The following is a 26,308-nucleotide window of genomic DNA, read 5'->3' as shown; positions in this document are numbered from 1 at the left end:
AACGGAAGCGCGGCGGCGGCGCTCGGGCCCCGCTCTGTGGCGGGGGCGGCGGGAGGACCCGCCCGGCCCGCGGATCCCGCTCCTGTTTCCTGAGGGAACGCTCCGTGCCCGGCGCTGCGCTGTCCGCTCTGCAATCCTCACGGGTACAGGCATTCAATGGCTTCGTTAAACAGAAAAGTTCAGCTCCAGGCCATCTGGCAGAGCGCTGGGCTGACCTTTCCATGCACTAAGAGTGTGCTTATATATAGCATATATGACACCTATAAATTAAATATCTTAACTCATATATTATATAAATAATATGCACTTTAATAGATAAAATACACAGCATATATAAAATATTTAATACATAATACATAGTGTACACATCGCATATAATATGCATATTATATGTGTATCGTAATTATATATAAAATATATATTATATGCTATATATGTTATATGCATGGAATATATATCGAGAGATATATATAATGAGGAGGTGAAACTTGGCTGATCAAATATATATATAGGTATTTACATGTTATTTTAAATTTTTTATATATATGTACAATATATATCTCAGCCTTGGCAACTGGGAGAATGACAGGAGGTGACAACTCTGTTGGGATCGGGATGGATGGTCAGGATGGATCAGAGCACCCCACAGTGCAGCAGAAATGAGGAGATATGACAATAATTGTGTATCACCAGGAAGGCAAATTGCATTAATTTAATCACCAGCATCACCCCACATCACTCGGTTCCCCCTGCAGGGAGAGGTTTCTCCTGGCAGTTCTGTGAGCAATACCTGTGTTCTCCCAGCTGGGTGTGAGGGAGGAGGAGGAGGCCTGGTGGGCTTCGTTCAGGACATGGATGAGGTTCCCCTCCATGACCCAGTGGCTTTCCAGCTGCTCTGGTGCGTGACAGCCACGGTGCCTCCGGCAGTGACTCCCTGTCAGACTCAGCTGGGAGCTGCCATCAGCCCCCTCACACTGACACTTCGTTAAAGGTTGTCTCTGTGCAATCAAGGCAGAATTGTCCATGTCCCTCTGTATGCCAGCACTGCCCAAGGACTGGGATGGAGAGTTTTGTCTTCCTCCATCACACCTGGTGATACCTTACCTGTCTCTGCAGTTCCAGCCCCACACCTCCCTCCTGCTGTGCCTCCTGGAGGTCCTCAATTCGTAGTTTTTAAATTTGTCAAAGCAGAGGCTATTCCAGCTCATCTATAGGAGCTATTCCAGCTTGACTCCCACATCCTGGCTCATTCCCCTAGGGGAGGTGAGAGCTGACAGCATCAGCTGCCCGAGTTCACTCTGAGGAGGCAGCACCAGCCAGGCGTGGGATTCTGATCAGGCCTCCAGGCCAGCATCATCCTGGGATGAATCTACAACATCCATCAGCCAGAGTGCCCAGACACCCCTCCTGGGTACCCCAACCCCCTCCTGGGTACCCCAACCCTCTGCTGGGCACCCCAACACCCTGCTGGGCACCCCAACCCACTGCTGGGCACCCCAACCCCAGCTGAGAGCAGTCACAGCACCCATGGTACAGACAGTCGCTCCTCACAGGCTGCTGCCTTTGTCCTTCAAACAAATTTGGTGGGAGCCAGACTTTCTGTGACGTAGGAAGCTGACTGCTTCCTGAGGTCCCTCCTGTATCCACCAGAGAAATGGCAGTTCCCAGGGGAGCCAGAGACATCTTCCTGCAGGGACACCCAAGCAGAGGGCCATGCCCAAAGGGTGGGGAGGGAATCTTGCCACTGCAGGAGCCATGGCACATCCCTCTGCGGAGCACTCAGCCTCCCACCGACTCCCTCCCAAAGACCTGCTGTTGCTCTCCTCTCTAAAGCCCTTCCCTCCCTGGAATCAGGAATGTGCAGAAGGATGGGCTGTTTATCCCCTTCCTCCTCACTCAGCAGCCTCAGCACAGCAGCCATGGGATGATGCTGTGGCCTCTGAGTGCCCTCAGCCTCTGCTTTGCCCTCCAGGTCCCCCAGCACTATCCTCCACATTCCTGCTGTCCCGTGAGGTGCTCAGAGCCATCCCAGCCACAGGGGATGGATCTATTGGCATTGTCACTTCCCTATCCTTTTCCCAGCTGCTGAGGTTGAGATACAGCAAGTTCATAGGTTCTGCTACAAGGTGTGCACACCTTGCAGGAGCTGGGTATCCCAAAACCCCTGTTCTGTGCTCCTGATATTCCCCCTCAGTGAATAACTGGCTTCATCCCTGCAGGGAGAGGCCAAAGCCTCGCAAGGGAGGCCCTGTGAGTCCCACCGGGATCGTTGTTGAAGCTGCAGGGTTGGGATCAGCCTTGGGAAGGGTGGCAGGCAGAGATCACGGTGTTATCACTGCCACAACCAGCCTTTCTCCTGGAAAGGGGAGCGACTCTGATTTCTCTGTGGGCTGAAGGTCACGCTCGGTTTTACAGCCAGGCAAAGGAGAAGAAAGGAGCAATTCTGTTTACTTAGGGAGTCATTAATATCCCAGCTCCTGGCATGTACAGAGGCAGCAGGAACCTCCCCCACAGAGCAGCAGAGAGCGAGGCTGTGCAGCCCTTTATTATTCCATTATCAGGCAGGCAGGATTAGGAGGGCGGGCCAGGGAACAGTGCCGGCTTTGAGCAGCTTTAGCTCCTTTCCAAAGGCTTATCCCGGCTCAGTCTCACTCTCTGGACTCAACTCACTTATTCTCTGTGTGGAGGGGTTTGAGTAATGCTGGAGAGAGAGTGGGCACGGGGTCATGGAGCTTTAATAGCCCAGCAGGCAAAACCTGGGAGGTTCCTTTAGCAGGAACTCATTTTGTGTGTTGAATTTCAGCTCCGCCAACTCCCGCATTGCTCCCCAGGGAAAACCAAGCCTCGGCGCTGCTTTGGGGCAGTTCCGTGCTCGGGACAACCCGGTGCTGGGGCGGGACAGCCGTTCCAGGCGGCTTCCTGCAGTGCTGGACGAGGTTTTGCTCTTTATTCTTACCCAAGTTTCTCCCTGGAGCCCGGGTGGGGTGGCCGGAGCATACCGATCCCAGCCTGGCGAGGAAGGAGGAGCCGTGGGAACTGAGGCAGCAAATCCTTCTTCTTTCCCAGGCCAGAAATGGGGTCTGGGATGGGATGATGTGTTTCTTCCCGTAAGTAATTCCACTCTGGGAATGCTGCCTGCCGGCATCGAGCATCGCCGCAGGGATCACCCCTGGATCGGGATCGAGCCTCCCAGCCCAGCCCCAGCCAGGTGGTTCTCATTGCAGCCTCTGACTCACCTCCCAAAAATTCCTGCGCTCACATCATGGCAGGAAACCGCTACAGGGAAGTGGTAAAACCCCTGGACGGCCTGAAATTCGGCTTCCCCCAGCGAAGGGGGAGATCAAACGGCAGACTTTGGCCTCAGTCCCTCTGACGCCAGGGCTTGTCATCGGGGGGACGTCTCGGCGAGCGAGTGGTGGGTGTGTGGTTCCTCCAGACTCAGCAGCTTTTTGCCTGGTGTTTGGGAGTGTTTTCCCTGAGGAGGCCTGAGCTCAGAAATATTTTTAAGCAAATTATCAGCTGGGAGGAATGAGCTCAGCTCGTCGGCATTGTTCAGGGCTGTGCCGGCAGCTGCCGAGAGCTCAGAGGAGGGTCAGCGCTGGGGAGCAGCCCCCAACAAGAGCCTGACTGTGATTTAGGAGCTTCCACAAGAAAACTGAGCTCCTTGGAGGCTGAGAATCCTCCCTGGGCCCTGAGAGAAGCTGGATTTTAGGGGAAACCTGCCACCCCTGGTTCATGGAGATAAGTAGGAGGTGCAGCCACTTCCCCGAGTTCTGCAGCAAATCAATGGCAGAGCCCAGACCTGTGTCCTAGTTGAGGTGGGATGTAATCTCTCAGTCACTCTCCTCCAGGAGGTATCTCTGTTAGCTCTGTCCCCTCCTGCTCTGTGCTGCTCCCCCGTGTCAGCCTCAGCCCCACGGCTGGGAGGGGCTGATCCGCATGGAAACGGCTCCATCTCCGCACCGGCCGCTCCCGCAGGAGCCGCCTGGAAAGTTCCCACTGCTGCAGTCGGTGCCTGTCCCCCTGCCAAGCCTGCAGCCGTGCCAGCCCCGATGCAGCGCCAGCCGCGCTATTTCTGGCTCCACCTTGAGACACGTACCTTCAGCAGTGGGAACGATGCTAAAAGAGATGGATTCGGGAGGAGTGCATCCCCCTCCCGTTCCCGTCCCCGGGTGGCTGCCGGCGGACGCGGCAGAGCGGGCAGGGATGTGGAGGAGCTGAGTGCCTCGAAGGGAAACACTGCAGTTCATATTTCAGCAGAGGCACGTCCTCTGCACGCCCCCTCCGAGGCTGTGATGTGGCAGTGGCACCCCGAAATCCGGGCCTGCCCTGGCTCCGAGAGCCCAGGTCTCTGCTGCAGCCCCCGGGGGCACGAAGGGTTATGGAAAGCGTGGGAAGCCCCCAGGCTCTGTGCTTTTCTTCCCCCGGGACAACTCCCAGTGCAGATCATCTTCTCCAGCAGCTGGGGGCAGGAGCAGGAGGAGTCGGGGCCGGAGGGAGCTGAGGGAGGTTATTGATGTATTTAACCCTTGGCTTCTTGCACAACTCAAGACAAACCTTGTCTGCTGTTTCTGCCTCAGTGTCCCCAAACTCAGGGCACACATCATCTCGCCCAGCGAACCCAGGGCACAGTGCTTCAAATGTACAAACCTTCACCAAATGATGTCTGCAGAGTCTGGGATACCCCAGGATTCCTCCCGAGACAGGAGCTGGAGGGATGTTTGCTCTTGAAGGGAGACTGGTGGTGATGGCTGGACTGGACACTCTGCCCCATGGGGGAATCCTCTATGCAGTGAGGAATGAAGTGGGGGATTCTCTGCGGGCTGTCCCCCCATCACACCGGCTCTGTGCCGCATCCCGACACTTCCCTCCCACACACACGGCCCGAGCAGCGCCGCGCGGGCGGGAATGGAGCTGATCAGGACAAACCCGACCGGCAGTCGCCTGCACACAGCTGGGAGCTGCTCAGCACCCTTTGGGCTGCCCTCGGGGTCGAGAGGCCTCCTTCAAGCTCTCATAATTAAGATAGCCCAAACGGCTGGTTATCAGCATGGGGAAGGAAGTGATCCCACTTCCGCGTTAGACATCACATCTGTAGGCAAGTGGAGTCTGTGTGGGACTGAGCTGAATCAGCCTGTGGCTGCGGGGATCAAAGGGACCTGCCTGGGGCTAGTGGTGGCCACTGCGCTGGTCACAGCATGGAGTGGGCACCCAAGGGTGTTACAGCATCAGGTCAGTCTTCTAGGAAGTCTCCACAGACCAGAACTGAGATTGAAAAGCCCTGTCTGTGTCTCCTCTGCCATCACAGAGGCTGAGTCTGTGCCAGTCCCATTCCCGATCTGAGACAAACCTGGCTGCAGCCCCCAGCCCTTGGCATCTCCACCGTGTGCAGCCCTTCCTGCATGCACTGCCAGCCCTGACACTTCACAGTGAAGCCACTCTCAGCCCCTTTCCCCACAGCACGAGCATGGCCAGCAGAGCCTGGACAGGCATTCCACTCCTATTTAAAGCACAGGCTGGCAGGACGAAGGGAGATCCCGGCGGCACGGGGGCACAAGGTCTTGGACGGATGTAGCATGATGAGGACGGAGCCCAAAGCAGCCTCATCGTCCCATGGCACCTGCCAGAAGCAATGGGACAGCTGCTCTCACATCCTCCCAACACGAGTCATGCCTTCCTGAGCGGAAATTGGGAATGGGTTAGTCACCGAGTAGGGTGAGGGGCAGGTCAGGACGCTGCACTCCCCGGCATCCAGCTATTTCCTCCCATAACACCTTGCTGAGGAACCTCGGGCTGTTTACAAACGCTGGACTGTGTCATGGCAGCGGCCGGGGAATCTCACCCAGACTCAGCTGTGAGTGCTGCAGATCCCAAGCCAAAAGCATCAGGGCTGGGAGCAGGTTTTGCCCCTCTGAGCAATCCCTTTTTACCCACAGCGCCCAGGAAAGACTTTGTGGAAAGCACAATGCTCCAAATCGCAGCATGTTGGTTCTCCTTATAGGTCTGCTCTGGGAAAACAAGACTCAGCCGTGTTTTCTGCCCAGCTGGTCATCCCGTGCCCTTCCTGCAATTTCTTGGCCAGTTCCAGAAGGTTTAAGCAGGGACAGAGGGCTCACTGCTAATTAAACTGCCCTAAGTGTGAGGAGTAATGCCTCCCTGAGGTGCAAGCTCAAGGTTAGGACATCCACAGGGAATTGGTTGGCAAAAAAAAAAAAAATCCTTGTTGGGCTGGGCCAGACCCCTTGGAGCCCAGCAGTCCCTCGGGAGGGTGAGGTCAGTCCTGTTGCCAGCAGAAACTGCTGTCAATGATTTTTGCTAGCTGCCGTGAACACAAAGCAGCTCCCAGCCTTGCTGGCACTCTCCAGAGAAGTCCCCTGGGCTCTGTCCCCAGAGCTTTGTGCCCCAAGGTGGGGTTCACAGCCCAGCCCACCTCCCTCCGCTGGGCTTCATGCCCATGGCAACCTCCAACCCCCACGGATACCTGATGGCGAGCCACCAGTATGGGTAGGACATCATCCCTCTCCGTCCTCCCTCCTGGAAGTGTCCCACGCCGTCTGCCCACTGTCCTCACCCCTCGCCGTGCCTCGATTTCTCCAGGCCCCCATTTCACTCCTCTCATGCTTGGACAGATGCAGAGATTGTATTAAAACGCTGTTCAGTCCAACGTGGGGGCTCCGGGGACACCTGCCAGCGCCCATCCGTGCCTTGCTGGGATTGATGTGCAGGAACCGGGGCGGGGGTGGCCGCCGGGTGCTCTGCCTCCCCTTCTCCCGGCGTGACCGTGGGTCTGTTCCTCGTCATCCCCAGCACCGTGGGAGCACCCACGCCAGACACCCACCCCGGCAGCGCAGAACCACTCGCGGCAAACCCACGGCGTCCCTTTGCCCCCGCCCGTCTGCAGAGCCGGTTTCCCCGCGGAGCACTGCCCGGAGCGCGGGGCGGCGCTTGAGGAAACTGAGGCAACTGGCGGGGGGTGTGGGGGGGACCGGACCCAGCCCCGGGACGGGCCCCCCTCGGCGGGGGAAGAGGTGGCCGGGGGGTGGGTGGGTTAAATTTTTATGAATGGGGCCGCCCCGCCTGCCATCGCCGGGCGTCAGCAGCGAGCGGCGGCGGGCGGCGCTCCCCGGTGCCTCCCGCTCCGCTCCGCGCCCGCTCCGCCGATGGCCGCCGGCCGCCGCGCTCCCCCGGAGCCCGGCGGGGGCCCGGTGCTGCTTCAAGGCATCTTCGGCGCGGGGCCGGCCCCCGGTGCCGCCGCCTGCTCGCTGTCCCTGACCGCCCGGGAGCTGCAGGTGCGGCGTGCCGGCGGCTGCTCGGGCGGCTCGGCCGGTCCCGACGCCGCGCTCCGCCTGGCCGACTGCGTGGGCTCGGCCGCCTTCCCCGCGGCCGCGGCCGCCGCCTGCTTCTCGCTGGTGTGTTACCCGCTGCGGGGGCCGCGCTGGGGGCCGCCCTCCCGGCAGCGCCTGGAGCGGACCTTCCGCGTCTCCCGGGGTCCCGACGCCGAGGGCAACCTGCGCATCGCCCAGGCCTGGAGCCGCCGCATCCGCGAGCTCGCCGTGCCCGCCGTGCCCGCGCAGGACGGTGAGTGCCGAGCGCCCTCCGCGCCCCCCGCACCGCTTCCCGCGGGGCTCGCTGCGCCGGGGCCGTGCGGGGGTCGGGGTCGCGGTCGCGGTCGGGGCCGTTCCGCCGCCGGGCCCCACGCGGGACGGCTGTGCCTGAGCCGCGGGCGCTGCGCGGGGTCGCGTTCCGGGGGCACGGGGGGGACACAGACAGGTGGTGACCCGCGTCCCTGTGGGGTGGAACACTCCCTTCCCCCCACTTCCCCCCAGACTGGGGGGGACAGGGACATCCCCTGGGATGGTTGTTTCTCTCCCCTTTCACCCTTAATGTGAAGGGACGTGGTCACACTATAGGGGCCCTTTGCACCCCCTCCCCCCCTATTGCTCCCGTTCGATAACTCCAAAGCTCCAAAGGGCAGCATGATCCAAGGAAAAAAAAGTAATCATTGCTGACGCAGGCAGGACGGGAGCCAGGCTCTGTCCCCAGCAGGTCCCATCCATCACTTGCGATTTGGGGACAGGCAGATCCCCCCAGGACCCCCGCGGTCCAGCGGGATCTCAGGGCAGCCTGTCAGGGTCTGTGTTTCTGATCCTGCTCCCCTCGGGAGCTGTCAGTGTCTGGAAGGGGAGGGTCCTGCTCAGGGGCCGCGTCCCCCAGCTCCCGCAGGCAGGGCAGGGCGTGCTGGCAGATAGTTGAACATCTGAGCAGAGATTCAATTATATGCACTACTTCATTTATTTGGCTGTCCAGTCGCTCTGATCAGACTTGGAAATTAAGAGGCATGCGGTTAGAGGGATCCTGTCAAATCACATTCAGCCCAGCTATTCCTTGCTTAGATTTTAAAATGCAGCTCTTTTTTTTACATGACCTGCAGCTACAAAACAACTTTCTGTCTCTCTTCCTAAAGAATTACAAAAAAATCCAGTGGAATGGGGTGAGGGCAGAACCAGTTCCCCAGCTCTATTTCCAGCCTGAACTCTGCAGCTGGAAGTCTCCAAGCGCTTTCCAACCCTCGCCCTGTGAGCAGGCGGTGCGAAGGTGCTGGGGCAGGAGCAGCTCGTCACGCAGGGCCCTCGGGGCAGGGGAAGGAAGGACGATGGGAGAAGGCAGTTCAGAATTTTTCAGTCACTTTTCTCGCTGAGGGACATCAAGATTTGCAATCCTCCTCCCTCAGTTTGGGCCAGAGCTAAAAATGTCCCTCGTCCGCACCCTGTGCTCGCACGTGCCGGCAGAGAGGCCTGTGCGGGACTGATAAGGCCCTGCTGGGAAGCTGTGGGTGAGTCCCTGCAGAGAGTCCTGTCACCCTGTCCCCATGGGGAGGGGACGTGGGGAGCCACCAGCGATCCCATCCTGGTGCTGTCGCAGCTCCAGCATCCTCTGGGATAGAAGCCCTGCAGAATGCTGCAGCAGGGATGAAGGGATGATTCCCCCTCCTCATTTCACCCCCAGGGATAAACAGAAAGTTCCTCAGCAGCTGATAGCCCCAAAGCTGGAGCTGCCTGTAGTGTGTCCCAAACTGCAGCTATCCAGGAGGGAACAAACTTCCCCCAGGCTTGTGTCCCAAAAGGGAAATCCAGCCCCAGGAAGCTCAGCCCCAGCCTTATTCTGCCTGGCACACTTGCTCCTTGTGCCCAGAGGGTTTCCAGAAAGATACAGAGATGCAGTGGAGTGGCTTGGGCTGCAGAAGCGGAGCTGGGGCAGTGTGGTCCCAGCATGACCACAGCCAGGACACATCACATGGGAGGATGTGGGCAGAGGGAGCAGAGTTTGTGCACAGCTGGAGCCCCTTCCTCCTGCTGACTCAGATTCTGCTCTACTCAGCATTTGAGGCTGAAAGCGACCACACTGTGCTGGGAAGTGGAATCTTGCTGGGATGCCAGGGACTGACCAGTGTTGTGCAACAGGAAGGGTTGGATGGCTCAGGATGCTGCTGAAATCTGTCTCCCTGTGCATCACCATTGCTGGGCTCCATCTCCGATCCAGTACCCTCCAGTTCCACCACAGGGCTGAGCCTGGTGCTGCTGGTGTGACCAGTCCCACACTGGGATCACTCCTGTCACTACTCATAGCCTGGTACCAGCAATCTGTCCCTTGGCAGGGAGTCATGGCATCCCTCTGTGCCCTGAGCAGGGGTTGTTTTCCCCTCCAGCCAAGGAGCTGATCCTCGGGGTCCCAGCCTTTCCCTGCTCCCCAGAGGAGGCCACAGGGCAGCACCCACAGGTCCAGGCAGGATTTTTAGGCAAGACTCAGCTGCAGCTCCATATGTGTGTGAGAAATGATGTGCCTGGTTAACACTGCAGGGTTAAAAACTGCATTTAGGCTTTTGAAATGCCTTTGGCTTTTGCTTTTCAACATCCAGGGCTTGATGGGGGAAAGAGAGAGAAAGGCCCACAGAGAGAAAGCAGCTGGGGCTTGGGCTCAAACCCTGCATGGGCACTTGTCTGCATTTGCTTGCAGGGGATTTAGTGCCTATGGGGACCAGGGAAGCTCCAAAGGGCTGGGAGCAGGGTCATCCAGCCCTGGGGTTGCTTTTTGTTATCCCTGACCCAAGCTGGAGTGGCCTCTGCTCTGGGTGCTTCACTGCTTTCCCCAGGGCAGCTGGTCCCTTTGTGTCTGGAACCCACTGATAAGGGGCTGGGAGAGGGGGGGAGCCACTGGCCCTGGGCAGCAGTGGGGAAAACCAGCTTGGAGCCAGCCTGGAGCCAGCACCCAGAGCCAGGCTCAGTCCTGGGGCTCTCACAGACAGATCTTTGTTGTGGATTTGGTGTCAGGTTCCAAGCAGCTGGTGAGGGGACAAGGAGGTGTGTCCTGGAGGGTGACAGCACTGCTGGGCTGTATCCATGGGGCCAGGAAATAATCCTGGTGATGACAGGCAGCAGAGCTCTGTGTGCTCCCAGGGCTGGGACAGTCATGGAGATGGGATGCTCCAGTCCCACCTCCCTCCAGGCTGCTTGTGGAGCTCATGACCATGACTGGTGTGATGTTGGATGTCACCTAGAGGAGGTGACACATGTCTTGTCCTCCATGGCCCCATGTTCACCTCTCCCCACCACTGTGGATGGCAGGAGGAGTTTAGCCGTAGAACCCCAGCTTGTGTGTTCAAACAGCTCAAATCACTGCATGTGTGCAGATGAGGTGGGGGCACCCCCAGTGCCACGGGGGCTCAGAGGGGATTCCCAGGACAGTGCTGGGAAAGGTCTCTGCTGCCCTGACTCAGCAGCTCTTCCTGCTGAGTCAGCAGGTGCAGCCTTGTGCAGGGCCATGTGCTGGGGTGGGCACCCACACCCCCCTGGGCCCAGGTCACAGCTCAGGGGGCACAGAGCTGGGGGGGGACATCCCAAACAACCCCAAAACTGGCTCCTCCCTGCAGAGCCAGGGATCTCCAGAGGTGCTGGGGGAGCCTGAAGCTGCTGCCCTTCCTAACTTCAGGGTTTGGGGTGCCCAGCAGCTCCTGGGGCTCCTGCCCTCCTCCTCCTCCCCGTGCTTCCCTCACAGGGCAGCTTAGTGGCCTCCCCCTGCCTCCCTACATGGGGACCACTGGGCTTGGGGGAAAGAGAGGCTGGAAGCAACTGGGGAGGCAGAGGGATGGGACCCCTGCCAGGCTTGTAATTACAGCCCAGCCCAGGCCCTCACAGGCGAAACCTGAGCCCCGTGGGGAGCAGGGGAAGCAGGAGCGTCCGTCTGCCAGCACAACTGTCTGTCCTGGCCCTGCTCCAGCTGGGTGGATGCAGGGAATTGGAACCTGGAGTTCTCATCCCCCCCCTCTATGGCTGGACTGCTACACGGCTCTATCCTGGGTGTGAACATCTCTGCTCGTTGTGGGGGAGCTCAAATGAGTCCCTGCAGGGCCCTGTGTCCTCTCTCTGCCACCTCTCCAGCATTCCCAGCAGGGACCCTCCATCCCTGCTCACCCCCATTGCCTCTGGGTAGGGATGCAGCCCAGGGAGCTTGTGAGGATGGGGGAGAGCCAGTTCCCCTTCCCATTTTGGTTTTGGCAAATGCTGCCCTGGCTGGCAAAGCCCTCCCAGGGCAGGGCCATGACCCTGAGTTACCTGTCCCCCCCAGGTGACAGCTATGGGGTGCTGCCCCGGCCCTGCCGCGCGCTGGTGCTGCTGAACCCACAGAGCGGCTCTGGCCGTGCCCTTGATGACTTCCAGGCAGTGGTGCAGCCCATGCTGGTGGAGGCAGACATCACCACCACTGTCTTTGTCACTGGTGAGTCCATGAGCAGCTCCTCCTCCTCCTCCTCCTCCTCCTTTCTCTGGGATCCTGGCTCTGCCCCATGGGGACAGGTTCCTCCAAGGGCCTTTGGCTCTGCATCAGCACAGCTCTGGGTCCCACAAGATGTCGCACTTGAGGAGTCTCCTGCATCCCTGGGGATGGGGCTGGGGTCCCCGTCTGGGGCTGGGGTCACTGTCTGGGGGGTGGCAGCAGGAAGGGCAGAGGGATGGAGGATGATGCTCCAAATCTCTCCACTTTCCCCAACAGAGAGAGCCCACCATGCACATGAGAAGGTGCGAGATGAGGACCTGTCACAGTGGGATACGTTGGTGGTCATGTCTGGGGACGGGCTGCTGTTTGAGGTGAGGCAGAGACCTGGGAAGAGGGGCTGCCTGGGGCAGGAGCCAAGCTCTGAGTCACAAAGTCAGGCAGGGAATGGCAAAGGAGAGATGGCACCAAGCTTAGAGCAAAGCAGCATTGCCTCTGTCCTGCTCTGGGCAGGGCACCATGGGCTCTGCTCCCCCAGGCCAGGCTGGGTTCCTTGGGTAGCACAGGCTCCTTCATCCTGCAGGTGGTGAATGGGCTGATGGAGCGTCCAGACTGGAAGGAGGCCATGAAGAAGCCACTGTGCATCCTGCCAGGAGGCTCTGGGAATGCCCTGGCTGCCTCTATCAACTACTATGCAGGGTGAGTCCCAGCCCCATGGGGCACCCACTGCCCCCCTGCAGGGCTGCACTGGAACCATGTGGGGATGAGGGAAGAGGAAGGCTGTGTGGGGCTCCAGCCCAGGGGTGCCTGGCAGGGTCCTCCCTCCCCACAGGCTGGTGCAGCACAGCCCCAGCTGTGAGCAAGGGATTAAACCCTGTGTATCCTACTGCCCTCACTCCATTTTTTTGGGCTCAGAGACTGGTAACCCAACTTTAACGCAAAGGACCTACCCAATGCACAGCCAATCCCACGGTGTGGAGGACCAGGATTGCCCTGATTTGGTTTATCCCTCCCATCCCCAGCAAAACTGTTCCCAGCAGCTGTTCCTGAGGGACACTGTCACCCAGCTGGGACATGTCCCAACCATGACACAAGGGTGGGGTCTGCAGGTGGATGCTGGGGCAGCAGGAAGGGTCCTGAGCTCCAAACTCACCCTCTCCATCCCTCACAGCTACGACCACGTCGCCAAGAAAAAGCTGCTGACGAACTGCACCTTCATCCTGTGCAAGGGGCTGTACACACAGATGGACCTGGTGTCGCTGAGCACGGCCTCGGGCAAGCACTTCTTCTCCTTCCTGGGCTTTGGCTGGGGCTTCATCTCGGACGTGGACATCGACAGCGAGAAGTACCGCTGGCTGGGCAGCGCCCGCTTCACCCTGGGCACCCTGCAGTGCCTGGCCAAGCTCAGGGTGTACCAGGGCCGCCTGTCCTACCTGCCCATGGCCACGGAGCAGGGCAGCTCCCCGGCCCCCCGGGACCCCCGCTCGCCCGTCACCAACGGCCACATCCCGCAGCCGGCGGGGACGGACGCGCCCGGCTCGCTGCCCCCCGACTCGCTGCTGGTGCCGCTGGGCCAGCCCGTGCCCGCGCACTGGACCGTGGTGCCCGAGGAGGAGTTTGTCCTGGTCTATGCCATCTACCAGTCCCACCTGGGCACCAACCTGCTGATGGCACCGGCGGCCCGGCTGCACGACGGCTGCATCCACCTCTTCTACATGAAGGCCGGCATCAGCCGCGTGACGCTGCTGAAGCTCTTCCTGGCCATGTCCAGGGGGACGCACCTGGACTTGAACTGTCCCCACCTGTGCTACGTCCCCGTCCGGGCGTTCCGCCTGGAGCCGCGCGTGGCCGCGGGCATCATGACAGTGGATGGGGAGGCGCTGGCCTGCGAGCCCGTGCAGGGCCAGGTCCATCCCCGCCTCTGCCGCGTCCTCAGCGGCTCCTGAGCTCCCCGTTCGCCCTCCCTGCAGCGCTGAGCTGCCGGCACGGCCCGGCGCGAGGGTGGCAGAGCCTTCCTCCCACTCAGGAACCCCCTCCTTCCATAGCAATAGGTCTTGGGGGGGGGCGTGGGGCTCATCCCCTCGCTTGCCCCCACGCTTAGCTTTACCCCCTTGGGACAGCCAGTGCTGTTCCAAATATGAGCCACAAGCCCCATCAGGTACTCGGTGCCGGCGAGATGCCAGCGTGTTTTATCCTGGTACGAGGTCCCGGCCCCCAGGCGGCTGCGCCGGCACAGCCCCGTCCCCTCCCCGGCTCGGACGCACACGGTGGCATTGTTGTGTCCCCGCCCCGGAGCCAGTGCCACCCCCCAAGGGAGGGTCAGGACCAATAGATCTAATACAATAAACCGACTTTTTAAAGAATGTTTCTACCCAAAGCTTCCTGTAGAAGCGGAGTTTATTCTTGTGAGAAATGCAAAATAAATACCTAGCGTTTGCAAAAAAAAAAAAAAAAAAAAAAAAATTCCTTCCTGGATTTTGAATCAGCTCACGGCTGCTGTCGGGGGCTGGGCTCACCCACGGCCCGGCTACACGGACAGGTTAGCTCAGCACTGCAGCCCTTTGCTCTCTGGGCAGCACCGAGCGAGGGGCCCGGAGATGCTCAGGATGCAGGACAGGGAGCATCGCTGCCACCACCCACCCCCATTTTTGGGGTGCAGCGGTGCCTCCCTGCTCAGCCTCGTGCTGGGGCTGATCGTATCCAGGGAGCTCAGCCCTGCAGTGACACTTGGGGACATCCTGGGGAAAGTTCGGTGCCTGTGAGAGACAGCAGGGAAGAGCTCATGGAAGAGGTTCAAGGAGGGGTCGTTGGAGCTGAGGGGTTGGGCTTTGTGCCTGCAGCAGGGGCCCTGTGAGGGGCTCTTGCATCCCCTTTTCTTGGGCCAGCTGGAGCCCTGCTACAGGTCTGTGCCCTGGGGCTTGCCTGGGGGGGATTACTCAGCCTCTTTGGTGTAAAATTGCAGTAATTAAACCTCATTTTCAGCGCTCAAGTACAAAGCAGAAGAGTAAACAGTGGTGGCTGTTTGCATTTATTCAACTGCAAACTATGCAATTAGGATGGCAGATCCGGGAAAGAAGAGCACGATTGTCCTCCCCCCATGGCCTCGCTCATGGAGAGGAGCCCTGTTCCTCAGCCAGCAGGGCAGGCAGCAGCTGGGAACCACCTCTCAAAATAAAGTTATTTCCCCCGTGGCATGGGGCCAGGTGTAAAAACAGGCTGAGCAGTAACTCTGTAACCCTGCTGAGCTGCTGGAGGGAGAGCCCGTAGCAGGGGATGCGCTGAGCTCTCGCTGTCTCTGTCAAGGGACACGGATCAGCAGAGCGGAGCCGTTCAGGCTCACAGCGCCTCAAAGGCTCCCTGCGGGCTCCTGCCGGGCTCTCAGCAGCAGGTTGGCCGGGATCGCCCTTGCCCGCCCTGTGCCGGGTTTCGCTGCACGGCTCTGCCATCACCCATCTGCTTCCAGAAGCTGCCGGACGGCAGCGAGGGGCTCGCCCCGGCCCTCCCGCACAGCCCCTCGCTCCCGGCACCGAGGGGACGGCAGCAGTGCTGCCAACAACTCCAGCACACCGAGACACCGCCCGCGGCGTGCACCGCACCTCCAGCTGCTCCTGCAGGCTGAGGGGGACCAAGGAGGAGCCCCAGGCACACAAAACCTGTCAGGACTCCCGACTCCCCATCACCGCTCCAGATTACAGCAGCACCCGGCGGCTGCGGGACGCCCTTGGTCCCCAGCGGCTCAGACACGGCTGTGTCCAGCCTCATCCATCTCACACTTACCTGTGTGCTGAGGTCAGGGGCAGGGCAGAGCTCCCAGGCTGAGGGGCTACAAAAGGGTTGAGTTTTGGTTTTTTTTGCCCGAGTCTGGCCCTGATCACCGAGGCCAGCGGGAAGCCACATTGGGGCACATACTGAGCCACCCACAAGCACCAGGCACTAGCAAGGACCACAGAAAACGAAAATCTCCAGCCTGACAGGTGCCCTCTGTAAATCAGGGTCTTGGGGAACAGTTTATAGAGAGCCACAGAGGCAGCCCCTCCCTGCCAGGCCTGCCTGGATCCCTCTGGACTTGGTTTCAGCCAGCAGGACCCTGTCCAGCCCCGAGGCTGGCGCAGGGATGCGCCGGAGAGGAGCAAGTGCCAGAAGCATGGCAGGGAGTGGTGGGGGAAAGAAAGAGACAACTCACAGAACTACTCACAGAGGCAAAATTTAATGGCAAGTCATCTTCCCTCCTTTATTACACCTTGGTTAGCCAAACAAAAAAAATCTGCAGGTAAAAAAAGTTTTAATGGTCACACAGCACTTTATACATATAAGCAACCAAGCATCCACATCTGCACGTGAACGACACACCTCTAAGCATGGCCTCAATAGTCAGGTTTGTTTTATTCATTAAATACTGTACAGAATCAAGGCTACAAACTGATTTTGTAATGCTTCTTCCCCCTCCCCAGCACTTAAAACAGTTACAGGCTGCTCTCATTTGTACATCACACAGTCGTGTAGCCAGTTTTAAGGCTAACAATATGCATCATGCTTTGGCTTTTTTTGTGTGTTTTTTTTAAGGTTTTAGCCTTTTAAATTTTGTTACCCTTAAATATTACATACATACACAAAAAAATTACATAGCTGCAGTGTGCTCACCACCAACCTCATCACCCAGGAGCTTCACATTATCAAAAGCTTTAGAAAATTTGTAAACCTCTGTGCACGCTTGGGTTTGGGACAGCTGCAGAGAGCGAGCGGTGCCGGGGGGAGCAGCGTCCCCTTCCAGAAGGCCAACATCCACCTCCTCAGAGGGAGCCCAGCCTGTGCAAAAGCTCTTGTGTAGGATCAGAGACTTTTTGGGCAAAAGGGAGGACATGGTGCCTGCCCGACCTCTGCCCTGTGAGATGAGAGCTGCAGAGTAAAGGTGGGGAAAAGGGGAACCCTACAGCTCCTCCATCCCCAGTGGGATTCTCCCTCCCTCCATCCCTGGTCCTGTGGCTCCAGGGGCAGCCACAGCCCGGCTCTGGGGACAGAGGGTGTCAGTGTCTGCATCACTAACGCTGCTTGTGCCTAGACTCAGCCTCGGTGCCTGTTCTTCCCCTGCCCTGGAGCAGTGGCCTCAGCCCTTGCTCCTGCTTTCCCCCAGCCCTCCGAGCCCCTCCCGTGCTCCGTTCTAAGGGATCCATTCACTGCCGACCGTGGCCATGGTTACAGCTCCAGCGCGCCCTGCCCCGCCCGCAGCTCCCAGCACCTCTGCACCCCGAACTGGCACCTGCCCGACCTCCCCTCTGCCAGGGAGAGCTCCTGGAGCAGGGCTGGAGCTGCTGCACACATGATCCACCCACAGAGCTCTGCAGCTCAGCTCTTCATCACAGCCAAGCCCTGCATCCTCTGGAGCAGCGGGAGAAGGACGTGTCTTCCAAAATCCCAGTGGTGATGGGGACATGAGAAGGGCTTTGTGCAGCCAGCCCCGGCTCAGGAGCATCACATGGGGGCAGCAGGAAAGCACAGGGAGCTGAGGGGAGGGGTGGATTTGGGCTGGTGGGTGCAGCCCTCAGCGTTTCTGGGAGCAAAAAGCACCACAGCAATGTGCTGGGACTCTGCCCCTGTTCTGTTTCTAACCACAGCCATACTGAGCAAGAGCAAAAGCAAAGGAGAGCTTTGGTTCCATCCTTACCTCTGGCAGAGCCATCTGCTCAGCCCCACTCCTCCCCAGGAAGCCTGGCACCACTGCCTCCCTGTGCAGCTGCAAGGACTCTCCCTGACAGACTGTGCCCCCCAGGGCTGCCTCTCCTGAGGCCTGGGCACAGGGCTGGAGTGTGACTGCCCAGCTCCAAGTGAAGGTGTGTGCAGACAGGACCAGAGGCCTCACGAAGGGGACTTGACGAGGGAACTCTGGCAAGTCACTGCTTCAAAGTGCTCACAATCAACAGCTCAGGCTGTGAAACACAGGCTGCCCTCACCAGGTGTTTCCCAGAGCATCCAGCAGCACCGTGGTTGGGATTAGGGATGGGAAGTGCTGTGCCCACAGTGCTGCTGACCACAGCCAGCCCACGTGGGAGACAGCTGCTAAGGGAAGGAGCTGGTAACAGCCCAAAACAGCACTGCTCCAACAGTGCAGGAACCAGCACAAGCTGGTGCTGCCAACAGGGCCTCGCCATGACACAGCTTCCCTGGGGTGACCCTGGCTCCCAGAGCTCCTGAACAGCCGTGTACAGCTGGATCAGGGAGCAGCAGCCACGCCAGGTTCATCCAGATCACAACAGGCCCCAGGATCACTCGCTGCTGCCTGCCTGGGTGAGGCCGGGATCCAGGGTGGGTGTAGTGCTGTGTGACAGCCAGGATGGCTGGGAACAAAAGACACTGATAGCTAAGCAAGAAACAAGGGCAGAACCCTGAATCCCATGTATTTCTAGAATACAGGCATGCATGGTGGGGAAAGGGAAGTTTGCCTCACTCTGGAGAAAAAGAAGTGGGGATGGCTAGACTTGCCTCCAGGAGACTGACCTGGAAGTAGCAGAAGTGGATGGAAAGTCTGCAGCACTCCCAGGGCAGCACAAGTGCCAGTGCAGAGCTCTGGCCCTGCCTACCAATCCCAACTGGAAGAACCTTGTAGCTACGGTGAACAACTAAGACTAGAGCAACTCCGTATGGTGTAGACAACTCCAATGCAAACACAATCCAATGTCTAAGTACAGATAAGCTGGGATAGACTTCATAAAACCCATGGGAACGCCGAGAAAAATAGAAGACTGGGAGGGCATTGCCCTTCATTTCCAGAAACTACAGCAATCCCTTCTCCTGGCTGGAACCCCACCAGAACAAACTGCTGGGTGTAGCGCTGGGTGGGAAGAGTCCTTGTGTGGAAAGGTGCCCCAAGATGAAAGTGCAGAGGGAACGTGGCTGCAAGACTGCTTCTGTGCAGGTCTCAAATCTTACCATTGCAGGGTCAAACTTGCAAGAAGAGCACGTACATGGGACAGGGGGAAGGAAGAGGGGTTGGGGACAAAGAGTTATTCATGCTTAAACAACCTTTCCTCAGAGGAGCAATCAGGCCTACCACCTTCTTTGGAACAAACCAAGCTGAGGAAGAAAAGCTGGAAGGAGAAGCCAGTTGATTGGTAACAGCATTTGCCAATTTACTTTCTGCTGCTTTCCCTTCTCCCCTGCACCTGCCTGTCCCTAACCTGATGGTTTATTTGTCCTCTGTCCACTCTGGGATGTTGGCCCCTGCTAAGGCAGCCCGGTACTGCTGCAAGACACCGCGGATGCTTTTAATGAACCCCTTGGACAAAGGGAAGAGGGGAAACCCAATATCAGGGTAACCGCTCTTCTCCGGCAGGAAACTCCTGTAGCTCTTTCTCCTTTTCTTTGGTTTCACACTGGGCTGCGAGGCAGAGTCCTGGGCAGCCTTCCCCTCGTCCGTTCGGTCTCTGGCCAGGTCCCCCCTGGCTTGGCCTGTGCTCTCCGAGTCTGAGTACTGTTGGAGGTCGGCGTTGGGCGCCGTGCTCGGGAACTCCGCCTCGTCCAGCTCGTCCTTGCCGTCCAGCGCCGAGTCGGACAGTTCGGCAGCCACCCCCTGCTCCGAGCCGCACTCGGCCAGCGCCCCCGCCGTGTCCCCGGGGCTCTCGGCCAGGCTGCCCCCGGCGCACGGCAGGGAGGCAGAATCGGCGCCGTTGGCCTGTTCGTGGCTGCGCTCCACCAGCTCGTTGGTCTCCAGCCAGGACTCGATGCGGGACACCAGGCGCCAGCCGTTGCAGCGGAAATGCTCCCGGATCTCGTGCTCGAAGACCTCCACGGGCCGGCGCAGCAGCTGCATCATGGACTGCACCACGCGGATCAGCGTCATCTCGTTGTAGCAGCGGCTGTTCTCGTAGCCCTCCTGCAGCCCCCGGTCGCTGTCGAAGCCGGCCTCGTTGTAGTAGGGCTCGTTCACCAGGATGAGACCTGCCGGGAGAACGGGACACCGAGGGGTTAAGGCAGGAACGCCAGGAATCGCTGTCCCAAGAGGGTCAGGATCAAGGGTCATGCTGAACCCCGAGAACCTGTGGGATGCAAAGGACTGATGCTGCTATTAGCGGTAGGGACCTCAGACTCTGCAGGGTGTGGCATCCACGTTCCTTGGCTGGCAAGAACAGCCCTCTGCCAACACAATGCAGAGGGCACACAATAGCAGAGGAGGTGAAAAGGGCAGGAAGGGAGAGGTTTCACAGCTCCTTTCACTTCCCTCCTGCAAAAAACCCCACAGACACAACAAAGCTTTTATTTTCCTCCTTCTCTTAACCAGAACAAAGGCCAGACTGCAGCAACAGGCTTTGGAGCTGGCTAAGTTCTGCTCTATCCATCAGAGTCCCGTCAGACGGGGCAGTTCTGAGACAGAGAAGACTGTGACAAGTCACCTTTACCAAGATTTCTCTGCTTACTTCTGGTCTAATGAAATTATGGGTATGTAGCAACAGCACCAGCACTGCCAGGCTGCTGGCAACCTGCCAGAAGTTGCATTAGAGCTGGGGAGATCATGAGTCTCTCAAAACCCAGGCAGCAGGAGAGGAGATTTTCCCCTTAACACCAAGTTGCTCCAGTAAAACATTTAGTATTTCATTTTCTAAATTTGGATTCTTGGCTTTGGAAACAAGGGAAGGCTTTTATTGTGGTGTCCTTCCCCCACAGGAGGATACAGGTGGACTGTGGGAGTTCAGAGGAGCAGGTGTTGCCTCCAGTCAGCAGGAACTCTTGCCCTGTGTCAAAGGTTTCTCATCACATGCCTGAGCTCCCTGCACAGAAAGTTGCCCATGAGGAAGTTATGTGATTTAGTCTGTCTGCTCCCAAACTGGATGGGGCAGAGCAAAGCCCCATGGCAGGAAACCCTGGGGCTCGTCTAGGCACACCCCTGATTATTCTCTGCTTTGGTAGGAGCATAAACACCAGCATCATGTGCAAAACATGCCCCAAGTAGGATGGGCGGGTGACTCAGTGGGGATAAAAAAAAAGTCCTGCAAACAAGGCCCAGTTTAGCAACTTCAACTAACTTTGGTAACAGGCTGAGGACACAGTGGTTCACCTCTGGCAGCTCAGAGTAACAAGCAGACAACTCTGTGCTTGGCTGCTGCAGTGAGAAGAAGGGAAAGCATTGTGTCAGAGCCCTGGGATGCAGCCAGAACTCTGGCCATGAGAAAAGCTGGCACCTGCTTCCACTGCTAAAGCAGAAGGTAAGGACACTGCTTTATCCAGCAAGGTGAGAGCAAAAGGCAGCACTAACCCAAAATGGGGTGGCAGATCCCAATTGTGTGCCCCTCATGAGCCAACAGCCCTTCCTCCCTCAGCCTTTTCCTGCCCCACAGGCTTGGCAGGAGCATTTACCTTGGATGGAGATGAGTACTTGAAGGAGACTGGATTTACTGGTCCACCTCTCTGTCCCCTGAAATGCACACACAAATATGTTAAAGGGCTGAAGCACCATCAGTTTGCTCTGTGACTATTGTCAGATGAAGTGAGGCCCCAATTGCTCAGCATTCCTGTTGCTGACATCCTGTGGCTCACGGCAGGAACAAGGAACTGACTCCACAAGCACGTGATGTGCTGGTGTCCCATCTCAACAAGACATCTCCGTTATTTTTTTACCAGCACCACACCCCCTCAGGCCAGTTCTGTCTGGAACTGTGTAAGCTTACACACCAGCCATCAGTTCTAACCCCTCCCCAGCTGTCCTGTCCTGTTCAAAATCCACTTCCCTGGCTCTGCTTATTCCACTTCCAGCTGGACTTTGTACCATGCTGCATGATTTGTGCACAGTACAGAAAACAGAGCCCTAAACCAAAGGCACACCCCATGCTGGTGTTGGCATCTCTGCTATGGGCTGGTCTGACCACAAACTTCTCATTGAGGAGAGACAATTGAGCCAAATACAGACCCAGAAAAAGCCAAACTACATCAATTATCTGCTCCAGACACCTAAACCAGAGCCCAAAGCCCAAGTCACTCCAGCTCAAGCACCACCCAAGAGAGAAGTCACCCAGGTCTGGTAGGAAGTGACCTGTTCCAAAAGCAGCCCAGCACAACCCCTGCTCCCCAGGGACAGTGGGTGAGGGCATTACCTTGCCTATCCAGGTCCCCAGGAGGCTGACACACACTTTGCCATTGTCGTACAGGTTGGGATTGAGTCTCCCACTGCACTGGGAGAGGTAGCGGAAGAGAGGCGGCACAGCAGGGTAGATGTTGGGGAGCTGGATGTCGAACAGGAAGAGGCCATCTTCATAGGGTGTGCGTGTGGGGCCTTTGATAAGTGCTGAGAAGAGATCCTGTGGGGAGAGGCAGGAGGTCAGGCACTGGGAAACACCCTCTTACCCTGGCAGAGCTGTATTTACACACAAGGATAGTGGGGATGTGATTGATTCAGCCCTTTCAAGTAACAGCTCAAGCAATCTCAGGGCACCTTCCCCCACCAGAAGTTGCACCCTGAGAGCAAAGTGAACCTTTGCATCTGAAACAGGGCTTTGAAGAGGGCAAAAACTTCAAATTTACTCCCTACTAACACAGTCCCTTGCTGGCTGCCTGCCTGTCTTCCCACCCAGCAGCCAGAACAGAGTTCTCTGCAATCAGCAGCTCCTTTTTTGCCACCCTGACTCAGGGAATGCAGAAGCAGCCATTTTGGGTAATTACAGCCCTGTTTCACATGCTGCACACATTCCTGCAGCTCTAATACAAAGGATTAGGGATAAGCAGGGAATTCCTAAGACAGGGATCTGGATGCTGAGCCCAGCACTGCCACAGAGGAATCTGAGAGCAGGCACTTGCCATTCGATCCTCGAAGGTTTTCACCATGATGCCATCAGGCAGGGAGGTGGCCAGCAGAGCCATCTCCTTCCTCACAGTGCTGAAGAACTTCTTGGCTTCTGGGGGCTGGAACTCCATTTTCTTGAAGGCATGGGAATCTGTGGGACAAGGAAGACAAGAGAATTACAGCCTGCTTTTGGAAACTGCCACAAGCTCCCCATGAAGGCAAATCTACCCATGTGTAGTATGCATCATGTGGAAGAGAGGAGTTAACTTGCTTTGGTGCTGAGCCAGGAGGCAGGAGAGATTATTTCCCACGCAGCACAGCAACCACAACTTGCATCTCCTGTTCTCACTGTCCCCTGTGGCCCAGCCAGGAGCCTTGTCACACAGCTGGGACAATCCCACAGAGCAATGGCCCTTTCTCTGCCAAACCTAAGCACAGCTCCCCACTTCCCTTGCCCATACCTGCAGCTTCGCAACAGTTTGGCCACCTTTCTCTCCCATGTCTGGCTCCTGAGTACCTTGGGTTCCACTGTCACCAATGTTCCACACAGTCAGATCCTCTTTTTTATTTCTGGCCACTTAACATTGGTGCCAGTGAATAAGGACACGCACTCACAAGGACACCCTGCACAAGAACACCAACTGTTTTTGCTCTGCTCCTCAACCAATTCAGCCCTGAAAAAAAGCCTGAACAAACCCTGCAACTTGCAAGAAAACGTCAGTAGTGGAAAGCAACTGATGTGTGCAGTCCTTCAACATTAGTCACCACCCTGGGAAAAAAAGAAGCATGTTTCTGAGGCTTGGGAAGGTGCAAGAATGCTGAGAGATGCTATCTAAAAGCCATCCTTAGGTCCCAGAACACACTGTGCTACAGCAGTTGGCTTAATTTCTCCTTTCCAGTTAATGAGCTATGAAAAAGACTAAGAAGAAGAGTGGATACAGAATCCAAAAGGTTTGAGGTAAAGGTTTTGGATAAAGAAACACTGCAGGACAGCAGTGAAGGACTGAGTATCCCACACTCACCTGGAGCATACTCCAACACAGAGAACACTTCTCCCTTAGCACTGGTGAAGGTGACTCCAGGTTTCCCTCCACTCTGCTGGCAGAGCACTGGTGTCTCACTGGGCCACTCTGATCTCACTGGTGTCTGTGCCTCTGCTTTTTCTTCCTTCTTCTCTGTCTCTACCATGGCTTCCATCTTTTCCTCCTCAGCAATAGCCACATTATCCAAGGTCTTCTTTAGATTTTCCTGCAGCTTTTTAATATCGTCCAAGAACTTCTTCTCCCGAGTGGGTTTTTCCAGTTCCACAGTTGGGGAGGTGGGAGAGCCAGTCAGCAGCTGCTCCACAGTCATATTTTTCAGGCTTTCCAAGATCTTGATGGCCTCCTTTAGTTCCCGGAAGCTCTTTGGGGCTCCATCCTTGCCAGCTTTCTCTGTAGCAAGATCTGCAACCGCCATAGCCACAGCTCCCTGGACTTGTTCTTCTACTTTTTTCACCTCCTCTGCTGCTGGTTCCTCAGGTTCAAAGTCCTCAATTTTTGGGTGGTCATCTTCCATGAGGCCATTATCTGTCTCCCAGCTGTCACTTTCATCCTCCCACTCTGAGGATGCCCCGCTGGTGCTGCCATCAACAGAATCATAGTCCGACTCCTCAATTTCTGATTCAATATTGTACAAGTGCTAAAGGAGAGCAGAGTTACATGAGATTAAGGCTGAAGCACAGTTGCAGTTGTTTTTACAAGTAAGTAATGAAAAAGGAGTTGCCATTTGGAATTGGTTGGGCTGTTTAAACCCATTCCAGCTATACTGGCACAGATTATGAAACCACACAGCCCCATCCTCCACTTTTCCCTAACTATGGTACTGGGGGTAAAACTAGGGCAAGTTCTAGATGGCCTACAGTCCTCCCAGTGTCTGGGACCCAGCCCTGGAGAGCAGGCAGGTGTCCCACAGCTACCTGGATGCCCCAGGGTTTCAGAACACAGAGCCCAGAAGGTATTTGGTATCATGTGAGGAGTTGGTATTTCTGGTCCTGCTTCTGCACCAGCAACTGTGTTGGCACAGAGCCCTGGTCTGGCTGCCTCTCCACTCTGTCCTTCCACAGAGACAATGCTGGAACCAGGAACACATTCCCATAGCAGCTCTCCTCTCCTGTGGCACACAATACTTGCCAACAGAGCCTTGCTAGGCTGCTTTAGCTGTTATATGTGTCTACTGCTTAAAATTCAGCTAGGACAATGGAGCCTCACCCAAGTTGCTGAATAAGCTCTTACATAAAATGCTCTCTTCTCTCTCACTACTGGAAGCTGAACACATCCCCACTCCATCCAGCCTCACCTCCTACAACTTGCTTTTGCACATGCTACATCCCAGGAGGTCTCTCTGCAGAGGTTTACAGACCTCCTCCAGCTTTAAGCACCAACACAGGAGAGCAAGAAGACCCTTACATGGCTGTGTTTGCAGTTACAGGAGGGGAGCATTTTATCCACATGCTTCTGACAGCTGAGTGACAGCCCACAAATCCTCTTCATCTTGTAAGATATGACCCCAGAGGCTAAAGCACAGGGACCCTCAGTCATCTTGTCAAAGCCTTCAAGTGAACCAGCACTGTTGAGTCAGTCCTATGCCACCCAGAGACAGGCAGCCAGCAGAGGTTAGCTGGGTTCAGCACAAGTGACTGCAGGCAGGAAAAGCCATCAAAACTCACTGCCCATAAAGCTAATCCAAATCTGAGTTGGAAAGTTAATTAGCCTGTTATGCCATCTTTATTTTTAGAGCTGTGAAAAAGCATCCAGACAGCTTGTCTCTGGGCACATGGTCAGGCATTGATAAATCATGGTTTTACCAACTGATAATTCATGCTCCTGACATTTCCCTAACTCCCATAATTACGCAGAGGAGCAGAATCGAAGGGACTGGCGTGACACAGCAGGAGCTGCTGCAGAGCCCCGGCACTGCAGTGTGAGAACAGCCCTTTGTGGGGCATGCATCAGACCTCTGATTGTGCCTGTGATCCAAGCACATGTGACAACAGGGGGAAGGGAGACAGCAGCCTGCTTTGTACGCCCTAGTCCACTGCCATAGTGCAGGCATTGACTATTCTACTGTAATTAATGCAGAGCTGCTTGGTTTAAAAAGGAATCTTACTCAAGTACTTTGTACTTGCTAAGGCATCTCTGCAGTGGAGGCAGTGGTTGCTCTGCCAGTGACAGAATGGGACTCTACAGATGTAGGTTGTCTTGTATCTTCAGCTGTCTGCCTTCATTCCAGGCAACAAGGAGAGAAGACATGGGGTGAAATTGTATGGGGAATAGCAAGTATGAGTACAAGACAGTACAACAAAAGCCTTAAAAGAACCTCAGACAAACCAGGGCAGCTGTAGCTGTATTTTTCAGCTTGCACTGAGCCCTTTCCCTCCCTGCCTTGGGATAAGATTTGAGTCTGATCCCCAGGTTAGCTAAGGTGACAATTCGTGGCTCTGGCCCAGCTTCTGGAGGAGTTTCTTTCACCAAAAACCCCACTATGGTGGCATTTCACAAGAGACAGAACATGCAATCGTCTTCTGGCAGTGCCCTGGTTGGGCAATGCCCTAACCCAGGCTGCAGTCAGAACCAATGATCCCTGAGCTCTGCAAAGCACCACAAGCTGAAGGCCAGGAGCAGGGCTGTGGGCAGAGCTGGGAGCATGCAGTGCACTTGTGAAGGCAAAAAGAGCCTGTCCATGCTTTCCTACTCACTAGATCAGAGAGCAGTAATGACCAACCAGTTGCCCAGACCT

At 56.8% G+C, this 26,308-nt stretch overlaps 2 protein-coding genes across 3 annotated transcripts in view; one reads left to right on the top strand and one right to left on the bottom strand.

Annotated features, from left to right (window-relative positions):
- Positions 1–58: 58 nt before the first annotated feature.
- SPHK1 (sphingosine kinase 1) lies at positions 59–14,129 on the top strand. Of its 2 annotated transcripts, none has more exons than XM_033076788.1 (5): positions 59–143; positions 11,623–11,772; positions 12,046–12,140; positions 12,350–12,465; positions 12,938–14,129. In XM_033076788.1, exons 2-5 carry the CDS (start codon positions 11,730–11,732, stop codon positions 13,710–13,712), a joined length of 1,029 nt encoding a protein of 342 aa, XP_032932679.1. In that variant the 5' UTR covers positions 59–143; positions 11,623–11,729; the 3' UTR covers positions 13,713–14,129. The 2 variants fall into 2 exon arrangements, with proteins under 2 accessions (XP_032932679.1, XP_032932678.1); XM_033076787.1 differs by lacking the exon at positions 59–143 and adding an exon at positions 7,161–7,578.
- A 1,825-nt stretch (positions 14,130–15,954) lies between these two features.
- Positions 15,955–26,308, bottom strand: part of UBE2O (ubiquitin conjugating enzyme E2 O) — a 61,380-nt gene continuing 51,026 nt past the window's right edge. Inside the window, exons 14-18 of the mRNA XM_033076666.1 lie at positions 23,554–24,211; positions 22,546–22,682; positions 21,846–22,049; positions 21,112–21,169; positions 15,955–19,698 (exon numbers count right to left, since the gene is read on the bottom strand). Of these exons, the coding sequence (XP_032932557.1) occupies positions 18,947–19,698; positions 21,112–21,169; positions 21,846–22,049; positions 22,546–22,682; positions 23,554–24,211 (1,809 nt within the window). The 3' untranslated portion in view covers positions 15,955–18,946. The remainder of the gene's footprint in view (positions 19,699–21,111; positions 21,170–21,845; positions 22,050–22,545; positions 22,683–23,553; positions 24,212–26,308) is intronic.

Source organism: Catharus ustulatus, chromosome 20 (genome assembly GCF_009819885.2).
Source record: "Catharus ustulatus isolate bCatUst1 chromosome 20, bCatUst1.pri.v2, whole genome shotgun sequence".
NCBI lineage: Eukaryota > Metazoa > Chordata > Aves > Passeriformes > Turdidae > Catharus > Catharus ustulatus.
This window is presented reverse-complemented; position numbering and strand designations above follow the sequence as displayed.